The sequence below is a fragment of the Cherax quadricarinatus genome, chromosome 34 (genome assembly GCF_038502225.1).
Source record: "Cherax quadricarinatus isolate ZL_2023a chromosome 34, ASM3850222v1, whole genome shotgun sequence".
NCBI lineage: Eukaryota > Metazoa > Arthropoda > Malacostraca > Decapoda > Parastacidae > Cherax > Cherax quadricarinatus.
The window spans coordinates 32,577,648-32,597,670 of NC_091325.1; the positions used below are offsets into that span (position 1 = coordinate 32,577,648).

The window sequence follows — 20,023 nt, forward strand, 5'->3', positions numbered from 1 at the left end:
AGCTGTGCTGATTATCATGAGCCCTGATAATCTTTTCCAAGACTTTACATACTACACAAGCCAATGACACTGATCTGTAGTTTAAAGTCTTCAAAACCAACTCAGGCTTCAAACTCCTTCTTGACAAACATTCGTACGAAGCGTACACCTCAAGCGATACCAGACAAAAGCTTCTCAACGCAGGCTTCACCATTATTTGGACTCCTGAGCACCGTGCCAAAAGCACAGTCATTGCTAAACACGTAGACTACTCTCTCCTGACAGCCTATGATACAGACAAAGAAGACTTTATAAAAGATATCAGTACTAAGAAAAAAGTCTCTGTTGACGATATTTACAGACCCGAAAACTCTACCACTGCGTGAGGCATTACGTGGAATGAAAGGGGGTAAAGCAGCTGGAACTGACGGCATCATGACATAATTATTAAAAGCAAGGGGGGATGTAGTGTTGGAGTGGTTGGTATTTTTGTTTATTAAATGTATGAAAGAGGGGAAGGTACCTAGGGATTGGCAGAGTGTGTGTATAGTCCCTTTATATAAAGAGAAGGCGGACAAAAGAGATTGTAAAAATTATAGAGGAATAAGTTTACTGAGTATACGAGGAAAAGTGTACGGTAGGGTTATTATTGAACGAATTAGAGGTAAGACAGAATGTAGGTTTGCGGATGAGCAAGGAGGTTTTAGAGTGTGTAGGGGATGTGTAGATTAAGAGTTTACATTGAAGGATATATGTGAGCAGTATTTAGATAAAGGTAGGGAAGTTTTTATTGCATTTATGGATTTAGAAAAGGCATATGATAGAGTGGATAGGGGAGCAATGTGGCAGATGTTGCAAGTGTATAGAATAGGTGGTAAGTTATTAAATGCTGTAAAGAGTTTTTATGAGGATAGTGAGGCTCAGGTTAGGGTGTGTAGAAGAGAGGGAGACTACTTCCCGGTAAAAGTAGGTCTTAGACATGGATGTACAATGTCACCATGGTTGTTTAATATATTTATAGATGGGTTGTAAAAGAAGTAAATTCTAGGGTGTTCGGGAGATGGGTGTAAAGGTAGAAAGTTGAAAGTGAACATAGAAAAGAGTAAGGTGATGAGAGTATCAAATGATTTAGATAAAGAAAAATTGGATATCAAATTGGGGAGGAGGAGTATGGAAGAAGTGAATGTTTTCAGATATTTGGGAGTTGACGTGTCAGCGGATGGATTTATGAAGGATGTGGTTAATCATAGAATTGATGAAGGGAAAAAGGTGAGTGGTGCATTGAGGTATATGTGGAGGCAAAAAATGTTATCTGCGGAAGCAAAGAAGGGAATGTATGAAAGCATAGTAGTACCAACGCTCTTATATGGGTGTGAAGCTTGGGTTGTAAATGCTGCAGCGAGGAGGATGTTGGAGGCAGTGGAGATGTCCTGTCTAAGAGCAATGTGTGGTGCAAATATTATGCAGAAAATTCGGAGTTTGAAAATTAGAAGAAGGTGTGGAGTTAATAAAAGTATTAGTAAGAGGGCTGAAGAGGGTTTGTTGAGGTGGTTTGGCCATTTAGAGAGAATGGATCAAAGTAGAATGACATGGAGAGCGTATAAATCTGTAGGGGAAGGATGGCGGGGTAGGGGTCGTCCTCGACAAGGTTTGAGGGAGCGAGTAAAGGAGATGTTGTGGGCGAGGGGTTTGAACTTCCAGCAAGCGTGCGTGAGCGTGTTAGGAGTGAATGGTGACAAATGGTATTTGGGACCTGACGATCTGTTGGGGTGTGAGCAGAGTAATATTTAGTGAGGGGATTCAGGGGAAACCGGTTATTTTATATAACCGGACTTGAGTCCTGGAAATGGGAAGTACAATGCCTGCACTCTAAAGGAGGGGTTTAGGATATTGGCAGTTTGGAGAGATATGTGTATTTTTATACGTATATACTTCTAAACTGTTGTATTCTGGGCACCTCTACAAAAACAGTGATTATGTGTTAGTGATGTGAAAGTGTTGAATGATGAAAGTATTTTCTTTTTGGGGACTTTCTATCTCTTTGAGTCACCCTGCCTCGGTGGGAGACGGCCGACTTGTTGAAAAAAAAAATTATATATATATGCATATATGCTTAGCAATTCACAAACAGGCGAAATCATTTATATTGTCTCTACGTCCATAGCAGGAATCGAGCCTGCTAACTCTGTATCAGAGTCTGTGGTACTGTGGACTCTGATGCAGAGTTACCAGATTCGAGACCTGCTGTGGATGTATAGACAGGTATATATATATATATATATATATATATATATATATATATATATATATATATATATATATATATATATATATATATATAAATATGAATATGAAAATCATTTATATTAGGACAATACTTAAAAGTAAAATTTAAAATAAAAATTATTTCATTAGTCTTTGAACAAATAATAAGGGACTGTGTAGAAAGTGTCATTTTTGTTCAGTGGAACACCTCACACGCTGAACAATGTCAGTGCAACAGGGACGAGAAACACTGAATAAACACCGAGTGCCATATTAACAACTCTGTTTAACAGTGAGGAATGTTTACTAGATGTGTCTATCCCCTCCAAATAGCCTTCCTGGGGTGACACTGCCGCCTGGCCCTCCTGGGATGACAATGTCCCTTGTTCCTCCTGGGGTGACACTGTCCCTTGATCCTAATGGGATAACACTGTCCCTTGGTCCTCCTGGGATGACACTGTCCCTTGATCCTCCTGTTGTGAGACTGTCCCTTCGTCCTTCTGGGGTGACACTGTCCCCTGGCCCTCCTACGGGGCGTCTACCCTCTATTCCTCCTAAAGTGACACTGTCACTTGGTGCACCTCGTGTTCGGGTTCGGCCTCGGCCTCAAGCGACTCCTCGGGCTCGGGTTCGTTCTCGTGTGAATCCTCGAGTTCGGGTTCAGCCCTGATTGACTCATCGGGTTCGGGTTCGGCCTCGGGCGACTCCTCGGTTTCGGGTTCGGCCTCGACTTCGGGTGAATCCTCGGGTTCAGGTTCGACTTCTGCCTCGAGCGATTCCTCGGGTTCGACCTCGGCCTCGCGCGAATCCTCGGGCTCGTCCTCGGATGATTCCCCGAGCTCGGGTTCATACTCGATTGACTCCTCGGGTTCGGGTTCGGCCTCGGCATCGGATCGAGGCCGATCCAGGCCCGGGATGAGCTCCGCAGACCACGGATAAGCTCCCAATGCCACGGATAAGCTTCCTAGGCCCCGGATAAGCTCCCCATGCCCCAAATAAGCTCCCTAGGCCCCGGATAAGCTCCCCAGGCCCCGGATAAGCTCCCCAGGCCCCAAATAAGCACCCCAAGCCCGGGATAAGCTCCCCAGGGTGGATAAGCTCCCCAGGCCACGGATAAGCTCCCCAAGGCTTATCCGAGGCCCGGGATAAGCTCCCCAGGCCCTGGATAAGCTCCTCTGGCCACGGATGCGCTCCTAGAGTTCTGGTTCGGTCTCTGGCGACTCCTCAGGTTCGGGTTCGGCATCAGGCTCAGGATACTCCTCTGGTTCGGATTCGGCCTCGGCCTCGAGCGACTCCTCGGGTTCTGGTTCGGTCTCTTGCGACTCCTCGGGTTCGGGTTCAGCCTCAGCCTGGGGCGAATCCCAGGGTTCGGACTCTGCCTCGGTCTCGGGAGACTCCTCTGGTTCGGGTTCAGCTTCGGGCGACTCCTCGGGTTCGGATTCGGCCTCAGGCTCTGGAAACTCCTCAGGTTCGGATTCGGCCTCGGGCGACTCCTCGGTTTCGGGTTCGGCCTCGACTTCGGGTGAATCCTCGGGTTCAGGTTCGACTTCTGCCTCGAGCGATTCCTCGGGTTCGACCTCGGCCTCGCGCGAATCCTCGGGCTCGTCCTCGGGTGATTCCCCGAGCTCGGGTTCATACTCGATTGACTCCTCGGGTTCGGGTTCGGCCTCGGCATCGGATCGAGGCCGATCCAGGCCCGGGATGAGCTCCGCAGACCACGGATAAGCTCCCAATGCCACGGATAAGCTTCCTAGGCCCCGGATAAGCTCCCCATGCCCCAAATAAGCTTCCTAGGCCCCGGATAAGCTCCCCAGGCCCCGGATAAGCTCCCCAGGCCCCAAATAAGCACCCCAAGCCCGGGATAAGCTCCCCAGGGTGGATAAGCTCCCCAGGCCACGGATAAGCTCCCCAAGGCTTATCCGAGGCCCGGGATAAGCTCCCCAGGCCCTGGATAAGCTCCTCTGGCCACGGATGCGCTCCTAGAGTTCTGGTTCGGTCTCTGGCGACTCCTCAGGTTCGGGTTCGGCATCAGGCTCAGGATACTCCTCTGGTTCGGATTCGGCCTCGGCCTCGAGCGACTCCTCGGGTTCTGGTTCGGTCTCTTGCGACTCCTCGGGTTCGGGTTCAGCCTCAGCCTGGGGCGAATCCCAGGGTTCGGACTCTGCCTCGGTCTCGGGAGACTCCTCTGGTTCGGGTTCAGCTTCGGGCGACTCCTCGGGTTCGGATTCGGCCTCAGGCTCTGGAAACTCCTCAGGTTCGGATTCGGCCTTGGCCTCGAGCGACTCCTCGGATTCTGGTTCAGTCTCTGGCGACTCCTCGGGTTCGGGTTCAGCCTCAGCCTCGGGCAAATGCTCTGGTTCGGATTCTGTCTCGGCCTCGGGCGACTCCTCTGGTTTGGGTTCGGCTTCGGGCGACTCCTCGGGTTCGGCCTGAGGCTCAGGAGACTCCTCGGGTTTGGAGTCTGCCTCGGCCTCGGGCGACTCCTTGGGTTCGGGTTCGGCCATCTCCTCAGGTTCGGGTTTGGCCTCAGACTCGGGAGATTCCTCGGGTTCGGATTCTTCCTCGGCCTCGGGCGACTCCTCGGGTTCGGTCTCGGGCGAATCCTCGGGTTCGGATCCCGCCTCAGCCTGGGGTGACTCCTCGGGTTCGGGTTCGGCCTCGGACGACTCCTCAGGTTTGTGTTCGGCCGACTCCTCGGGTTCGGGTTCGGCCTCAGGCTCGTGAGACTCCTCGGGCTCGGATTCGGCCTCGGCCTCGAGCGACTCCTCGGTTTCTGGTTCGGTCTCTGGCGACTCCTCGAGTTCGGGTTCAGCCTCAGCCTCGGGCGAATCCTCGGGTTTGGATTCTGCCTCGGCCTCTGCCGACTCCTCTGGTTCGGGTTCGGCTTCGTGCGACTCATCGGGCTCAGGTTCGGCCGACTCATTGTTTCCGGGTTTGGCCTCAGACTCGGGAGATTCCTCGGGTTCGGGTTCGGCCTCAGCCTCGGGCGACTCCTCGGGTTCGTGTTCGGTCTCGGGTGACTCCTTGGGTTCGGATTCCGCCTCAGCCTGGAGTGACTCCTCGGGTTCGGCCTCTGACGACTCCTCGGGTTGGGGTTCGGCCTCAGTCTCGGGTGACTCCTCGGGTTCGACCTCTGGCGACTCTTCGGGTTTGACCTTGGCCTAACGAACCTCAAGTTTGTTTTCGCCCTACAAGCGTTCGTCCTCGCTCTATAATTTATTACACACATCTATAATAACGTTATAGAGGCCTACTATCAATATAATGACTTATACAGGAAAGGTAAGTAGGGCTAGGGCAATAAGCTTTCCTGATGGTTTACTAATACCACTAAGGCTGACTCCCTTGTCCTCTGCCAATTCCTGCAAAACGAAGAAATTAGCAAAATTGGAAATGTCTCCGACGTCATCGTCGAAGAAGGGGACTCTGGGTCCCAACAACCAGGTGCCCAGTCTGGTAGATTGTAGCCAACAGGGCTATAATGCGTCCTGAATTCTCAAACGCATCTTACAATTCGCTTGTTTGATGCTTTATCTCAGATGCCTTATATAGATAACATCTACGATGACGATGATTATCGATACCAACAAAAGTTACTTCATCAAATTACTCATCTTGTCAAAGTTATTTTCTAAGTAATTCCCTTAACGAACTAACTTTTATTATCACATTGGCAAAAAAAGTTGCTTAAATGGAACTGACGTTACTTTATTTACAACTTTGTAAATACTGAACTTTGTTAACGAACTTGATTTAAGCAACAACAGAGAAGATACTTGTGACGACGTTTCGGTCACCCTTGGAACATCAACTTGTTACACTGAATTACGAATATGTATATCCCAGTGTAATGGTAAATATGTGCATGTGAGTGTATGGCAGTGAACATGTATCTGTTTCTTAGTGAAGATGTGCGTTTAGTAGTGAAGATGTGCGTTTATTAGTGAAGATGTATACTTAGTAGTGAAGATGGGCGTTTATATGTGAAGATGAGTGTTTATATGTGAAGATGTGCCTTTATTAGTGAAGATGTGGATTTACTAGTGAAGACGTGCGCCTCTTAGTGGAGATGTGCGTTTAGTAGTGAATATGTGCGTTTCTTAGTGAAAATGTGCGTTTAGTAGTGAAGATATGTGTTTCATATTGGGGATGTGCATTTAGTAGTGAAGATGTCTGTTTCATAGCGGAGATGTGCATTTAGCAGTGAATACGTGCATTTATTAGTGAAGATGTGCCTTTACTAGAGAAGATAGGCATATACATGTGAAGGTGAGTATTTAGGATTGAAGATGTGCCTTTATTAGTGAAGATGCGCGTTTAGTAGTAAAGATGTGCGTCTAGTAGTGAAGATGTGCATTTAGTAGTAAAGATGTGCATTTAGTAATGAAGATAAGCACATGTGAAGGGGCCGACCGTAAAAATTTTTGCGCTCTTTAAAAAAAATCGAAAAATTATGGAAATTGAGTTATTCTTATAGAAAAATAGCTTAACTCTTTGGCAACGCAATCAAATCAAGTCAAATTAAGTTTATTCTCTATAAGGGTTACAATGTGGGGTTTACAGGATTTGGATATTGTGTGGTTTACATGTTATAAAATACTAATTGCATTGGGGGCCACTAGGACACCTAGCATGGCTAGGCAGTTTGGGAAGACTTAGATTAATTCTCAACATTAAATCCTTACAGATTACGGTATTAAGACTAAGTGACTACATTATAATTTGTGAGTTTAACAATGTGAATGTTTTTGTTTTGGCACAATACAAGGTAGAAGAAGCCTGGGCTTTGGTCTGAGCCCTAGTCAAGACATTTATAGTATCGGAGGTGATATCTTCACTTTCATCTAACAAGTGAACCGGTGATCCTACTACCTCGCTTTCGAGAGTAATATCAATGGTTTTTAATCCCACATGAATCTCACGAGACATTGTCTCATCTGAACTTTCGAGGGGCTTCTCCGACTCTATAGGAAGAGGATCTGAAACACTTATGTCCATCTTTGGTGATGAAAGGTCAACCTCAGACGGAAGAATGGCATCTTTTACATTACCTATTAGTACGGAGCAAGAAGTGATGGGAGCTAGTACGGCTTCAGACCAACCTGTGATCCACTTAGACCTAATGTAACAACGGATGGTAGGAAAAGTGTCTGTACGGCCCAAGTAGTCTGAAAGTATAGCAGAGGAATGAGTTTCTTTAAGATTAGGGAACAGCTTATCAGAAATGACTATACATTTTTTTATTTATTTTATTATCACACTGGCCGATTCCCACCAAGGCAGGGTGGCCCGAAAAAGAAAAACTTTCACCATCATTCACTCAATCACTGTCTTGCCAGAAGGGTGCTTTACACTACAGTTTTTAAACTGCAACATTAACACCCCTCCTTCAGAGTGCAGGCACTGTACTTCCCATCTCCAGGACTCAAGTCCGGCCTGCCGGTTTCCCTGAATCCCTTCATAAATGTTACTTTGCTCACACTCCAACAGCACGTCAAGTATTAAAAACCATTTGTCTCCATTCACTCCTATCAAACACGCTCACGCATGCCTGCTGGAAGTCCAAGCCCCTCGCACACAAAACCTCCTTTACCCCCTCCCTCCAACCCTTCCTAGGCCGACCCCTACCCCGCCTTCCTTCCACTACAGACTGATACACTCTTGAAGTCATTCTGTTTCGCTCCATTCTCTCTACATGTCCGAACCACCTCAACAACCCTTCCTCAGCCCTCTGGACAACAGTTTTGGTAATCCCGCACCTCCTCCTAACTTCCAAACTACGAATTCTCTGCATTATATTCACACCACACATTGCCCTCAGACATGACATCTCCACTGCCTCCAGCCTTCTCCTCGCTGCAACATTCATCACCCACGCTTCACACCCATATAAGAGCGTTGGTAAAACTATACTCTCATACATTCCCCTCTTTGCCTCCAAGGACAAAGTTCTTTGTCTCCACAGACTCATAAGTGCACCACTCACTCTTTTTCCCTCATCAATTCTATGATTCACCTCATCTTTCATAGACCCATCCGCTGACACGTCCACTCCCAAATATCTGAATACGTTCACCTCCTCCATACTCTCTCCCTCCAATCTGATATTCAATCTTTCATCACCTAATCTTTTTGTTATCCTCATAACCTTACTCTTTCCTGTATTCACCTTTAATTTTCTTCTTTTGCACACCCTACCAAATTCATCCACCAATCTCGGCAGCTTCTCTTCAGAATCTCCCAAGAGCACAGTGTCATCAGCAAAGAGCAGCTGTGACAACTCCCACTTTGTGTGTGATTCTTTATCTTTTAACTCCACGCCTCTTGCCAAGACCCTCGCATTTACTTCTCTTACAACCCCATCTATAAATATATTAAACAACCACGGTGACATCACACATCCTTGTCTAAGGCCTACTTTTACTGGGAAAAAATTTCCCTCTTTCCTACATACTCTAACTTGAGCCTCACTATCCTCGTAAAAACTCTTCACTGCTTTCAGTAACCTACCTCCTACACCATACACTTGCAACATCTGCCACATTGCCCCCCTATCCACCCTGTCATACGCCTTTTCCAAATCCATAAATGCCACAAAGACCTCTTTAGCCTTATCTAAATGCTGTTCACTTATATGTTTCACTGTAAACACCTGGTCCACACACCCCCTACCTTTCCTAAAGCCTCCTTGTTCATCTGCTATCCTATTCTCCGTCTTACTCTTAATTCTTTCAATTATAACTCTACCATACACTTTACCAGGTACACTCAACAGACTTATCCCCCTATAATTTTTGCACTCTCTTTTATCCCCTTTGCCTTTATACAAAGGAACTATGCATGCTCTCTGCCAATCACTAGGTACCTTACCCTCTTCCATACATTTATTAAATAATTGCACCAACCACTCCAAAACTATATCCCCTCCTGCTTTTAACATTTCTATCTTTATCCCATCAATCCCGGCTGCCTTACCCCCTTTCATTTTACCTACTGCCTCACGAACTTCCCCCACACTCACAACTGGCTCTTCCTCACTCCTACAAGATGTTATTCCTCCTTGCCCTATACACGAAATCACAGCTTCCCTATCTTCATCAACATTTAACAATTCCTCAAAATATTCCCTCCATCTTCCCAATACCTCTAACTCTCCATTTAATAACTCTCCTCTCCTATTTTTAACTGACAAATCCATTTGTTCTCTAGGCTTTCTTAACTTGTTAATCTCACTCCAAAACTTTTTCTTATTTTCAACAAAATTTGTTGATAACATCTCACCCACTCTCTCATTTGCTCTCTTTTTACATTGCTTCACCACTCTCTTAACCTCTCTCTTTTTCTCCATATACTCTTCCCTCCTTGCATCACTTCTACTTTGTAAAAACTTCTCATATGCTAACTTTTTCTCCCTTACTACTCTCTTTACATCATCATTCCACCAATCGCTCCTCTTCCCTCCTGCACCCACTTTCCTGTAACCACAAACTTCTGCTGAACACTCTAACACTACATTTTTAAACCTACCCCATACCTCTTCGACCCTATTGCCTATGCTCTCATTAGCCCATCTATCCTCCAATAGCTGTTTATATCTTACCCTAACTGCCTCCTCTATACATGTGTCTCGTAAAATGGTAGATACATTAAGTCCATTAACTGTTCCTGAACAGAAGGGTGCTTGGTCATTGCTGTCTTTAAAACATCTTCCAACTTTTTGGACCTTCTTAGAATGACAATCTGGACGTTTATGTCCCTTTACACCACACAAATGACAAACAGGATTAAAAGAAGTCATTTTACTTTCCACTAGAGGCTTTGATTTCTTAAGGTCTGATGAACCCTTGCCCTTAGGGTTCGATCCCTTTAGATCTTTATAGGAATTGTGAGCCTCAGCATACAGGTCAGCAGCCTCAGCAACTTCCTCAGCTTTAATCAGGTTACGTTCTCTAATGAATGTTCGTATCTGGTGAGGAAGAGCTTTCAGGAACTGGTCAGCAACCATGAAGTCTCTAAGAGATTCATAACTGTGATCAATTCCCGAACTCTCTATCCAAAAGTGGAACAAACGAAAGAGTGTTACCTGTAACTGTTGAAAGTTCTGGCCAGGCTGTAAGGTGGCATACCTGAAATCTTTCCTGTAAGAATTAGTGGTTTTTTGATATGCTTTAAGGATTGCCTTCTTCAGTAGGTTATAATTACATATAATATCCTGCGACAAAGTTGCATAGATTTTCAAAGCGGTACCAGAAAATAACATTCCTAACCTAGTAGCCCAGGTGTCAGCACGCCATTCACAGAGGGTAGCGGTATTTTCAAGCCTGATAATGTTTGAAGTTATGTATTCCCCCTCTGTGAAGGGAGGTAAATTAGGTGTTGGAATATGTGCACTAGCTGCATGATGTTTAATTACTCCTTCCTCTAATTGTTGTTGTGTAAGAGTTAACTTTTTATTCTCTAATTCAAGGCGAGATTTTTCGAGCTCGCGATCCTTTTCTCTCTCTATTAACTCATGTTCTCTAGCTTTTTCCTCACGTTCTCTAGCTTTTTTATCAACTTCTCTATCCTTTGCTCTTTCCTCAAGTTCTCTTATTTTAGCCTGTTCCTCACGTATTTTAGCCTGTTCCTCACGTTCTCTAGCTCTTTTTCACGATCAAGTCTATCACGCTCCTTTTTGTCTTCTCTTTCTCTTTCTAACCGTGTTTCTTGGATTTCTCTCTCAATTCTCTCTCTCTTCTTTTTCTCTTCTCTTTCCCTTTCTAGCTGTCTCTCTTCTCTCTCAATTCTCTCTCTTTCAAGTCTTTCCTGGATCTTAGCACTAATGAAAGATTCTAAATTTTTCCCTGTTATTCCTAATTTACTTCCAGTGTTCATCCAAAACTGGTATTCCTCCATACTTGCAAGAATAACTTAAACTATCAGGGGAAATGAAACGGGTATTAACCAAAACGGAGGGTTCAATTCCTGCTCTGCTCAAACTGTAAATAAATCAGAGCGCTCGATCCCTACTCCAATTAAACAATATGTATTAATTAAAATGAAGGGTTCTATGCCGGCTCCGAGCAAACAGTAAGTAGAATGGGGTCACTTAACCATCCAATCTTCTCACCAACAAATCAAGAGTGTCCAACGACAGTTCCCTTGATAAAATAAAGAGCTCAATGAAACAAATTGTCACTGGAAAATCTTGGATCCCTAGAGTCTAATCCTCCAAAGTGTTTCAAGCTCACACAAAGATAGATGGCAGAATTAACTAGTATTCCTGCCTTGACTTTACTTACAATAAATTGAGACTATAACAATCACCAAATCTTTTAAATACCTGTACTGTAGTCCTACCATAGAGAATGATTACTCATGGCTGGTGGTAACCGTCTGTGGTATGAGGCGTTGAAGTTCCAATGGTAGATTCGAGATGGAGTTGAATCTTGATTCAGTAGAGTTGATCCTGGCAAGGTCGCCACTTGTAAAGGCTTAATCAGCCCTGTAACAACTTCAGACAGTATTACCAAGGCTGGCTCCTCCTCAGGAAAATTAATGAATAGAAAAAAGAATAAAAACTGACAAACATAAACACTTTATTATTTAGAAAAAATGAAATATAAAACACTTAAATATGAAATATTAATCCTACAATAAAGAAAATGAAAAATGAAAAATGTAAATGATAACTGAATTCAACGCTAATATAAAACTTGGTTGTCTGGTGTCGGTGACACTGCTTGTTGTTGAAATCGTAGCCGTTGCCGATGATGGGGGGGGGGGTCGCAGGTGTTGATGACAACCCACCGGGTCGTTCTTCACAGAGTCTATCCGTGAATACTCAGTCCAGATGATAGGAAAGCAGGTTTTTTCCACTGCAAAGATAAGGGGTTACATCCTGCAATTTCATACAGGTGCACGGGTAATTAAATCCAAAAAGGGGAAGTCTCTGGACGTTAGTCCATCTCCATCAATTCTACTCGTTGATTGGCAGGTGACCCTCTCTGTCATCCAAGAGTAGTGCTGGGAGCTGTGAGTCTAGTGATTACTGTTTGGACCAGAGCCCCACACGTCACCTTTTGGGGGGGGAAAGAAGGAGGCGAAGGGATAGATGGAGCTAGACTGACCCTACCTTAACAAGCAGCCGGCAATCAAACAATCACTTTCGGGGTGGGGGAAAAAAGTCGGGAATAGCGGGAGCTAGACTTGCTTTACCTTAACAAGTAGCCGGCAAACAAACTATCACTTTCGGGGAGGGGGAAAATAGTCGGGAATAGCGGGAGCTTGACTTACCCTACATTAACAAGTAACCGGCAATGAAACTATTTTTACTATATACTCCCTCGCTACTCCTATCTATTGAACTTCTCCATCACACTTACTGTAGCCACCTGGCCCAGTGGCTAATACGTCCATCAGGAGTTTTAAGAGTCGCTGATCGAGGGTTCTATTCCCATCCATGATGTGGTTTGTTTTCAAACGTGTCATTACGATTTTGTGAGTCACGATGACCGCTTTGAGGGGCTTGAACTAGACTGCTCTCCTTATTCTCCTGGGTTCATTGCCTTCTATACTTCTTCATTTCTCTAACACACTAGGTTTTGGCCTCTCTACACCTTTGGATGAACCAAGGGATCATCCTGGCTTTCTCATTATTTCTGTTACCCTTGGGTACAAACCTCTCCTCAGCTTCTTTGCACATTGTTGTCACATATAGCATCATCTCGTTTACTGACTTCCCTGTCAGTTCTCTCTCTCACTGAAACCCATGCTGGAAATTCTCCATGCCTGTGTAGTCCCCTCTCTTGAAGTTTGGCTTCATTCGTCCTGCCCTTTCTGCTTCCCTCTCCACTTCTAACTCTGCTATGTATTCGAAGCTCAGAACCACGAGTTCACTGGCCCCAAAAGGTCTTTCATACGTGATTTCCTCAATAGCTGCACTACTCAAGGCGAATACTAGGTCCAGTCTTGCTGGTTTATCCTGTCCTCTCTCTCTCTGGTAGTGTCCCTTCCATATTGGTACATGAGGTTTTCCAGTACCACCTCCATCATCTTATCCCTCCACATTTCCAGGCCCCCATGTGGCTTCAGGATTTCCCAGTCGATTTCCTAAAGATTGAAGTCACCCACAACCAGTAGCTTTGCTCTGCTCGCATGAGCCCTTCTGGCCACTTCAGCCAGTGTGTCAATCATAGCTCTGTTACTCTCATCACATTATTGCCTTGGCCTCCTACTGTTCTGTGATGGGATATTATACATCATTGCATTTACCACCTTGGAACCTTGTGAAGGCTTACTCAGCCCTGTAACAACTTCAGTCAGTATTACCAAGACTGGCTCCTCCTCAGGAAAATTAATGAATAGAAAAAAAAAATAATAACAGACAGTGATAAACACTTTATTATTTTGCAACGGAAAATGTAAAACAATAAAACATGAATGGGTATCCTATTTGAAAGAAAAATGAAAAATGAAATGAAAAAAAATTGCATTTGAACTCAACGCTAATATAGGTATATCGTGGTAATGGGGTGTCAGGTGTTGGTGACACTGCGTGTTGTTGAAATCGTAGCCTTTGCTGATGTGGGGAGGGGGGGGGAGCAGGTGTTGGTGACCACCAACGCCTCGTTCTTCACAGAGTGTAGCCATGAATAATTACTTCAGATGACAGGAAAACAGGTTCGTTACCACTGCTATGATGAAGGGTTAGGTCCAGTGTTAGCTTACACAACAGGTAAGTAGATTTAAACATGGGACGTCTCAGGACGTTAGTCCGTCTCCTTCTATTCTTCCCGTTGGTTTTCAGCAGACCCTCTCTGTCATTCCAAGCTGTAAAGAGAGACAGATTGCCCACTGCTTAAGAAATCACTCTCCACGATAAGTACAATACCTAAAAGATGTGGTGATTATTAAAACATTTAACAGATAAAGACTGAAAGGACTAAGTTAATTATTAGTCAAAAGTGAAGCTTTCAACCAATAAGTCCACTAAAATATGATTAGGCGTGTACTTACAGTAGCTGTGAGTCGAATGATTTACTCTTTAACCGGAGCCCCACACGTCACCTTTCCCGGGGGGGGGGGGGGAAGAAGGAGGGGAAGGGATAGCGGGAGCTAGACTGACCCTACCTTAACAAGCAGCCGGTAATCAAACTATCACTTTCGGGGAGGGGAGAAAAAAGGGCTGGGGAATAGCGGGAGCTGGACTTACCCTACCTTAACAAGTAGCCGGCAATGAAACTATTGTTACTATACACTCCCTCTCTACTCCTATCTATTGAACTTTTCCCTCACAAACCTCCAAACTGAAGTGTTCCTATTATGTAGTTTTTTGTTTCTGCTATGTCTCCTCTATCCAGCTCATCAAATTCCCATTGGTTTTTAATTAGCAGTGCCACTCCTCCACCCCCTCTCTTCCCACGGGTTCAGTCACACCCGTGGTATCTTTTCCTAAGGATATCATATCCCGTTAGAAAGATAGCATGTGTTATCGCTATTGTGAGCTTGGTTTCTGTGAGAGCTATGATATTCGGTGATGGCTCTTTGATTCTTTCGTGTCACTCCTCCCATTTATCAATTATTCTATCATCTTTGGTGTACCACACCTGGGGGGTTGCAGTAGAATCTCACAGTGTGCTGTGGGATTCTACTGCATAGTTGGGGGGGGCTGTGAGTGTGGAGTGTTGTTTGTATTGGGATAGTGTTTTTTGCTGTGGGGTTCTGAGGGGAGTTTTGTGTGTGCTTGAGCTTGTTGCTCTGATTGGCTCTGGCTGTCCTCTACTGACTCTGTCCTTGTCTCTCTTTCTAGTCCCTTTCGTATATGTGTCCTCTCAGCTGCTGCCATTTTGTTCTTGCTCTTGGTGCCCCATGGCCTGTTGAGTAAAGCTTTCACTTCATACTCTGAGGGGTCTTGGTTCGATTCCCAGCGAGGGTAGAAGCAATCGGAATGTTTCTTTACACCGGTTGTCTATGTTCACCCACAGTAAAATAAGTACATGGGTGTTAGTCGACTGGCGTGAGTCTCATCCTAGGACGAAACTGACCTAATTTTTCCTAAATGCTCTGCATAACAAGTGACTTTCTATATAGTAGTATGTCGTTGAAGTCAACTAGACCTGTATACCTTGTGCTTTAACTAACAGTAAATAAATATATTATATTATAATACATTATACTGTTTTATATTCTATCATGGTGTAGTAACACCCTCTTTTATACTGATGACTTCCTCAGCCTAAATTTCTCTTGCAGGATCCTGTCCCGCACCATTTTTCTCTTGAAAATCAGTTTGAAAGACTGATTTCTCCTCTTCGAGTACCTCCCGCTATTCTTTGAAAATTTGTTATCTCAGTCCTGTCCTCCTCGCCTATTTCTATGATGATGTTTTCAATCTCATGCTTTTATTTCTACTGTTTTTCATTGTGTGTCCTCCTTTGGTTCTCCTGAAGCCCATGTATTAAGACTGACCTCTCCCTCTCTCCTTCCATTGCCTTTCCCTCTATGTCTTTGGGTCCCATTTGTACATAGCGATTGTCTCCTTTACTTTTTCCTGTGACTCTTGGTGGCTTGGTCCTGCCTCTACACGGGACCTGTCATCTTGTCTACCTGCACTCCCCTCATTGTTATCCCTGCTCTCAGCAGCTCTCCCCTTTCATTCCTCAGCCTTGCTTTTATTTTTCCTGAATCCAAATTGGCAGGGGTTGAGTATGTTTTGTGACGTTATAAATTAATATAGTCTCCTGTGCACGAGTTTCTCGAAGATTTTGGATAGCAAAGGTAAGTTTGATATTGGCCTATAGTTGTTTATGTCTGTAGGGTCACCACCTTTATGTATTGGTGTAACCCTTGCTGTCTTGAGTAGTGTCGGGAAAGTGCTAGTTTCTAGTGACTTGTTAAAAAGTAATGTAATAGCATGCAAAAGGACATGGGCTGCTCGCTTGTACAATAATGGTGGGACGTGAGACAGATTCCCCGAGTTATTTTTAAGTGACTTTACGATCGCGGTGACTTCCGTGGGCTCAGTACAATTTGGGAAATTCCCATCTAGGTAGTCCCCGGCACCGGCATTGGTACGTGGGATTTTACTGGCGAGATTAGATTCTATGTTTGAGAAGAAGTCACTTGTCTTGTTAGCTGCATCAGTGGGATGCAGTGGTGTTTCTTGAGGTTCAGATAAAACAATATTCTTGGTTTTTTCAGTTTGTGGGTCCCCAGAATCTGGGAAAGTGTTTTCCAGGTCTTTTTTATATCTCCTCTTGTGCCAGTGAATCTGCTGGAGTAGTACAGTTGTTTGGCTTTCTTTATTAATTTCGTGAGAACTGTTGAATATTGTTTAAGAATATCTTTGTGTATTAAGCCCTGTCTATATTGCTTTTCATATCAATGGATTTCAGAATGCTGCTGGTTAGCCATGGGCAACCAAGCCGTTTATTCGTGATCTGTTTCGTTTTTATAGGACAATGTTTGTTGTATAGTCTAAGTATTTTGTTAAGAAAAATGTCTGACCAATCGTCAATACCATTGGCATTGGAGAATTCTGTAGGCCAGTAAACAGTCTCTAGGTCTGCTATGAAATAGGGCCTTAGCGTAAGTCTTGTCTTCTTTTCCTTTGAGCCTCTCGTTTGATAGGGTTGTACCTGGTTCATATGCCATGTCTCCTTTGGACAATAGCCCTGTACCTGTGTATGAGTGTATCGTGGAGGTGTGTAGTTGGTTCTTTGGAGTGATAGATTTAGAACAATTCTTCTCGGCGATTGCTCCTGGTTTTATTGGATGAGTGAAATATGTAGCCTTTGTAACATCTGTCTCGCCTAAGCCTGGGTTCTGACTGACTACCTTGGCGCTCGCCCAGGCGATGTTTAATTATACAAAAACTGAGTTAGTGAACGTGATTACATTAAGTAAAGATTCTGTATAAATCGAAGAATGTTAAACAACAATAGCAAACTTCGGGGAGAACGAGTGATTGCTATTCATGTTGTCTACGGGTTGTTAGGAAAATTATATACCAAAGAAAGGTGTGTAACAGACAAGGGAAACTTAGTGTACACAAGTCTGAAAAGTTCAGTTTCAGAACTTTGAGAGAAGTTCAATAAACTATGTACAATATAAAAATTTGATCCACAGTAAAGAAATCAACAGATATTTGATAATGTGTCACAGAGCCAGATAATATGACTTACAATCTGATAATGTGGCACACAGTCATGTAATATGAAACAGTCAGGTATGACACACAATTAGATATTATGACACACAGTCACGTAAGACACACAGTCATATACTATGACACAGAGTCAGCTTATGTGACACACGGTTAATATGACACAGATGACATAGATAATATGACACACTCATATTTGACACACTCAGATATGGCACAGTTGTGCAGGGCACCACGTGACATCTAATCATCTACAACAATATTTGCTTTAATATCGACAGTCGAAAAAATGAAACATTTATAAATATCAAGTTATTTAGACAATATTCCATTAAGACGTGAGGTGACACATCGACAAAAATTACAAAATATAGAAAACTAAGGGTTGTAAAGTTTTTATCTACACCAGATTTTGATATTTAGCCCCAACTCTGCTGGGATAAGATTTATTTTGCAGTGTTTATCAGATCTAGGACTGTGAATTTCAGTGGCAACGGCTAATACTTACTGTGACTGAGAGGAATCAACTTAAGTTGAATTGGCTGAAACTTGAGATGTCGTGGTCTTAAGGTGCATCGTTATTCGGGACGTAAGCCAGTCAGGTGCTTAAAGGTGGACCGTTCGGGGTCAAAAGGAAAGCCAAGGTCTGTCTCACCAGTCTGGGTGCCGGAAATCTTATATCTTAAACTAACTATATGTGATTTAGATGTGACTTTCTGTACTGATCACTGATCATTTCTCTAACTTTTGAATTATTACCACTTATATGTTCAACATCTTGATAGATACCAACAAACTTTTGGTCAGATTGTTGAATCTCAAGCCGACTTTAACTGTGGTTGACTTTGTTCGAGCATCTGTGATTTTTATTTAATTCCGCTGTTGAGTTTCGAAATGTGTCTTTGATTTGTTTAAAAATAGTTTGAGCTTAACAAGTACTAATTATTACATGGTCATCGTCATTGTAACTAGATCTCAAGTAGATTTGTGACACAAAATTTCCCATCTCTAAAGCTGTGCTGATTATCATGAGCCCTGATAATCTTTTCCAAGACTTTACATACTACACAAGCCAATGACACTGATCTGTAGTTTAAAGTCTTCAAAACCAACTCAGGCTTCAAACTCCTTCTTGCCAAACATTCGTACGAAGCGTACACCTCAAGCGATACCAGACAAAAACTTCTCAACGCAGGCTTCACCATTATTTGGACTCCTGAGCACCGTGCCAAAAGCACAGTCATTGCTAAACACGTAGACTACTCTCTCCTGACAGCCTATGACACAGACAAAGAAGACTTTATAAAAGATATCAGTACTAAGAACAAAGTCTCTGTTGACGATATTTACAGACCCGAAAACTCTACCACTGCGTGAGGCATTACGTGGAATGAAAGGGGGTAAAGCAGCTGGAACTGACGGCATCATGACATAATTATTAAAAGCATGTGGGGATGTAGTGTTGGAGTGGTTGGTATTTTTGTTTATTAAATGTATGAAAGAGGGGAAGGTACCTAGGGATTGGCAGAGTGTGTGTATAGTCCCTTTATATAAAGAAAAGGGGGACAAAAGAGATTGTAAAAATTATAGAGGAATAAGTTTACTGAGTATACGAGGAAAAGTGTACGGTAGGGTTATTATTCAACGAATTAGAGGTAAGACAGAATGTAGGTTTGCGGATGAGCAAGGAGGTTTTAGAATGTGTAGGGGATGTGTAGATTAAGAGTTTGCATTGAAGGATATATGTGAGCAGTATTTAGGTAAAGGTAGGGAAGTTTTTATTGCTTTTATGGATTTAGAAAAGGCATATGATAGAGTGGATAGGGGAGCAATGTGGCAGATGTTACAAGTGAATAGAATAGGTGGTAAGTTATTAAATGCTGTAAAGAGTTTTTATGAGGATAGTGAGGCTCAGGTTAGGGTGTGTAGAAGAGAGGGAGACTACTTCCCGGTAAAAGTAGGTCTTAGACAGGGATGTATAATGTCACCATGGTTGTTTAATATATTTATAGATGGGTTATAAAAGAAATAAATTCTAGGGCGTTCGGGAGATTGGTGGGATTAAATTATGGGGAATTAAATGCAAAATGGGAAGTGACACAGTTACTTTTTGCTGATGATGCTGTGCTTATTGGTGATTCTAAAGAAAAATTACAAAGGTTAGTGGACGAATTTCGGAATGTGTGTAAAGGTAGAAAGTTGAAAGTGAACATAGAAAAGAGTAAGGTGATGAGAGTATCAAATGATTTAGATAAAGAAAAATTGGATATCAAATTGGGGAGGAGGAGTATGGAAGAAGTGAATGTTTTCAGATATTTGGGAGTTGACGTGTCAGCGGATGGATTTATGAAGGATGTGGTTAATCATAGAATTGATGAAGGGAAAAAGGTGAGTGGTGCATTGAGGTATATGTGGAGGCAAAAAATGTTATCTACGGAAGCAAAGAAGGGAATGTATGAAAGCATAGTAGTACCAACGCTCTTATATGGGTGTGAAGCTTGGATTGTAAATGCTTCAGCGAGGAGGATGTTGGAGGCAGTGGAGATGTTCTGTCTAAGAGCAATGTCTGGTGCAAATATTATGCAGAAAATTTGGAGTGTGAAAATTAGAAGAAGGTTTGGAGTTAATAAAAGT

At 43.5% G+C, this 20,023-nt stretch overlaps 2 protein-coding genes across 2 annotated transcripts; both read right to left on the reverse strand.

The window, feature by feature from the left end:
- Nucleotides 1–2,376: 2,376 nt before the first annotated feature.
- Nucleotides 2,377–4,034, reverse strand: LOC138853602 (protein TsetseEP-like; the record flags this gene model as incomplete). Its single annotated transcript, XM_070091265.1, has 1 exon — nucleotides 2,377–4,034. A coding segment is annotated over one exon (597 nt), but the record flags the coding sequence as incomplete, so codon positions are not given.
- LOC138853603 (retinitis pigmentosa 1-like 1 protein) lies at nucleotides 4,026–18,419 on the reverse strand. Its single transcript, XM_070091266.1, has 2 exons — nucleotides 18,339–18,419; nucleotides 4,026–5,405 (listed from the first exon to the last, which is right to left on the reverse strand). Exons 1-2 carry the CDS (start codon nucleotides 18,417–18,419, stop codon nucleotides 4,224–4,226), a joined length of 1,263 nt encoding a protein of 420 aa, XP_069947367.1. The 3' UTR covers nucleotides 4,026–4,223.
- Nucleotides 18,420–20,023: the final 1,604 nt, after the last annotated feature.

Excerpts from the sequence above, each read along its gene's own strand:
- LOC138853603 (XM_070091266.1), bottom strand. The coding sequence starts at position 18,419 with ATGATAATCAGCACAGCTTTAGAGATGGGAAATTTTGTGTCACAAATC. Across the intron at positions 5,406-18,338 it reads GTTACAATGACGATGACCAT|GCCAAGGTCAAACCCGAAGA; the intron begins GTAATAATTAGT and ends GAGGTTCGTTAG.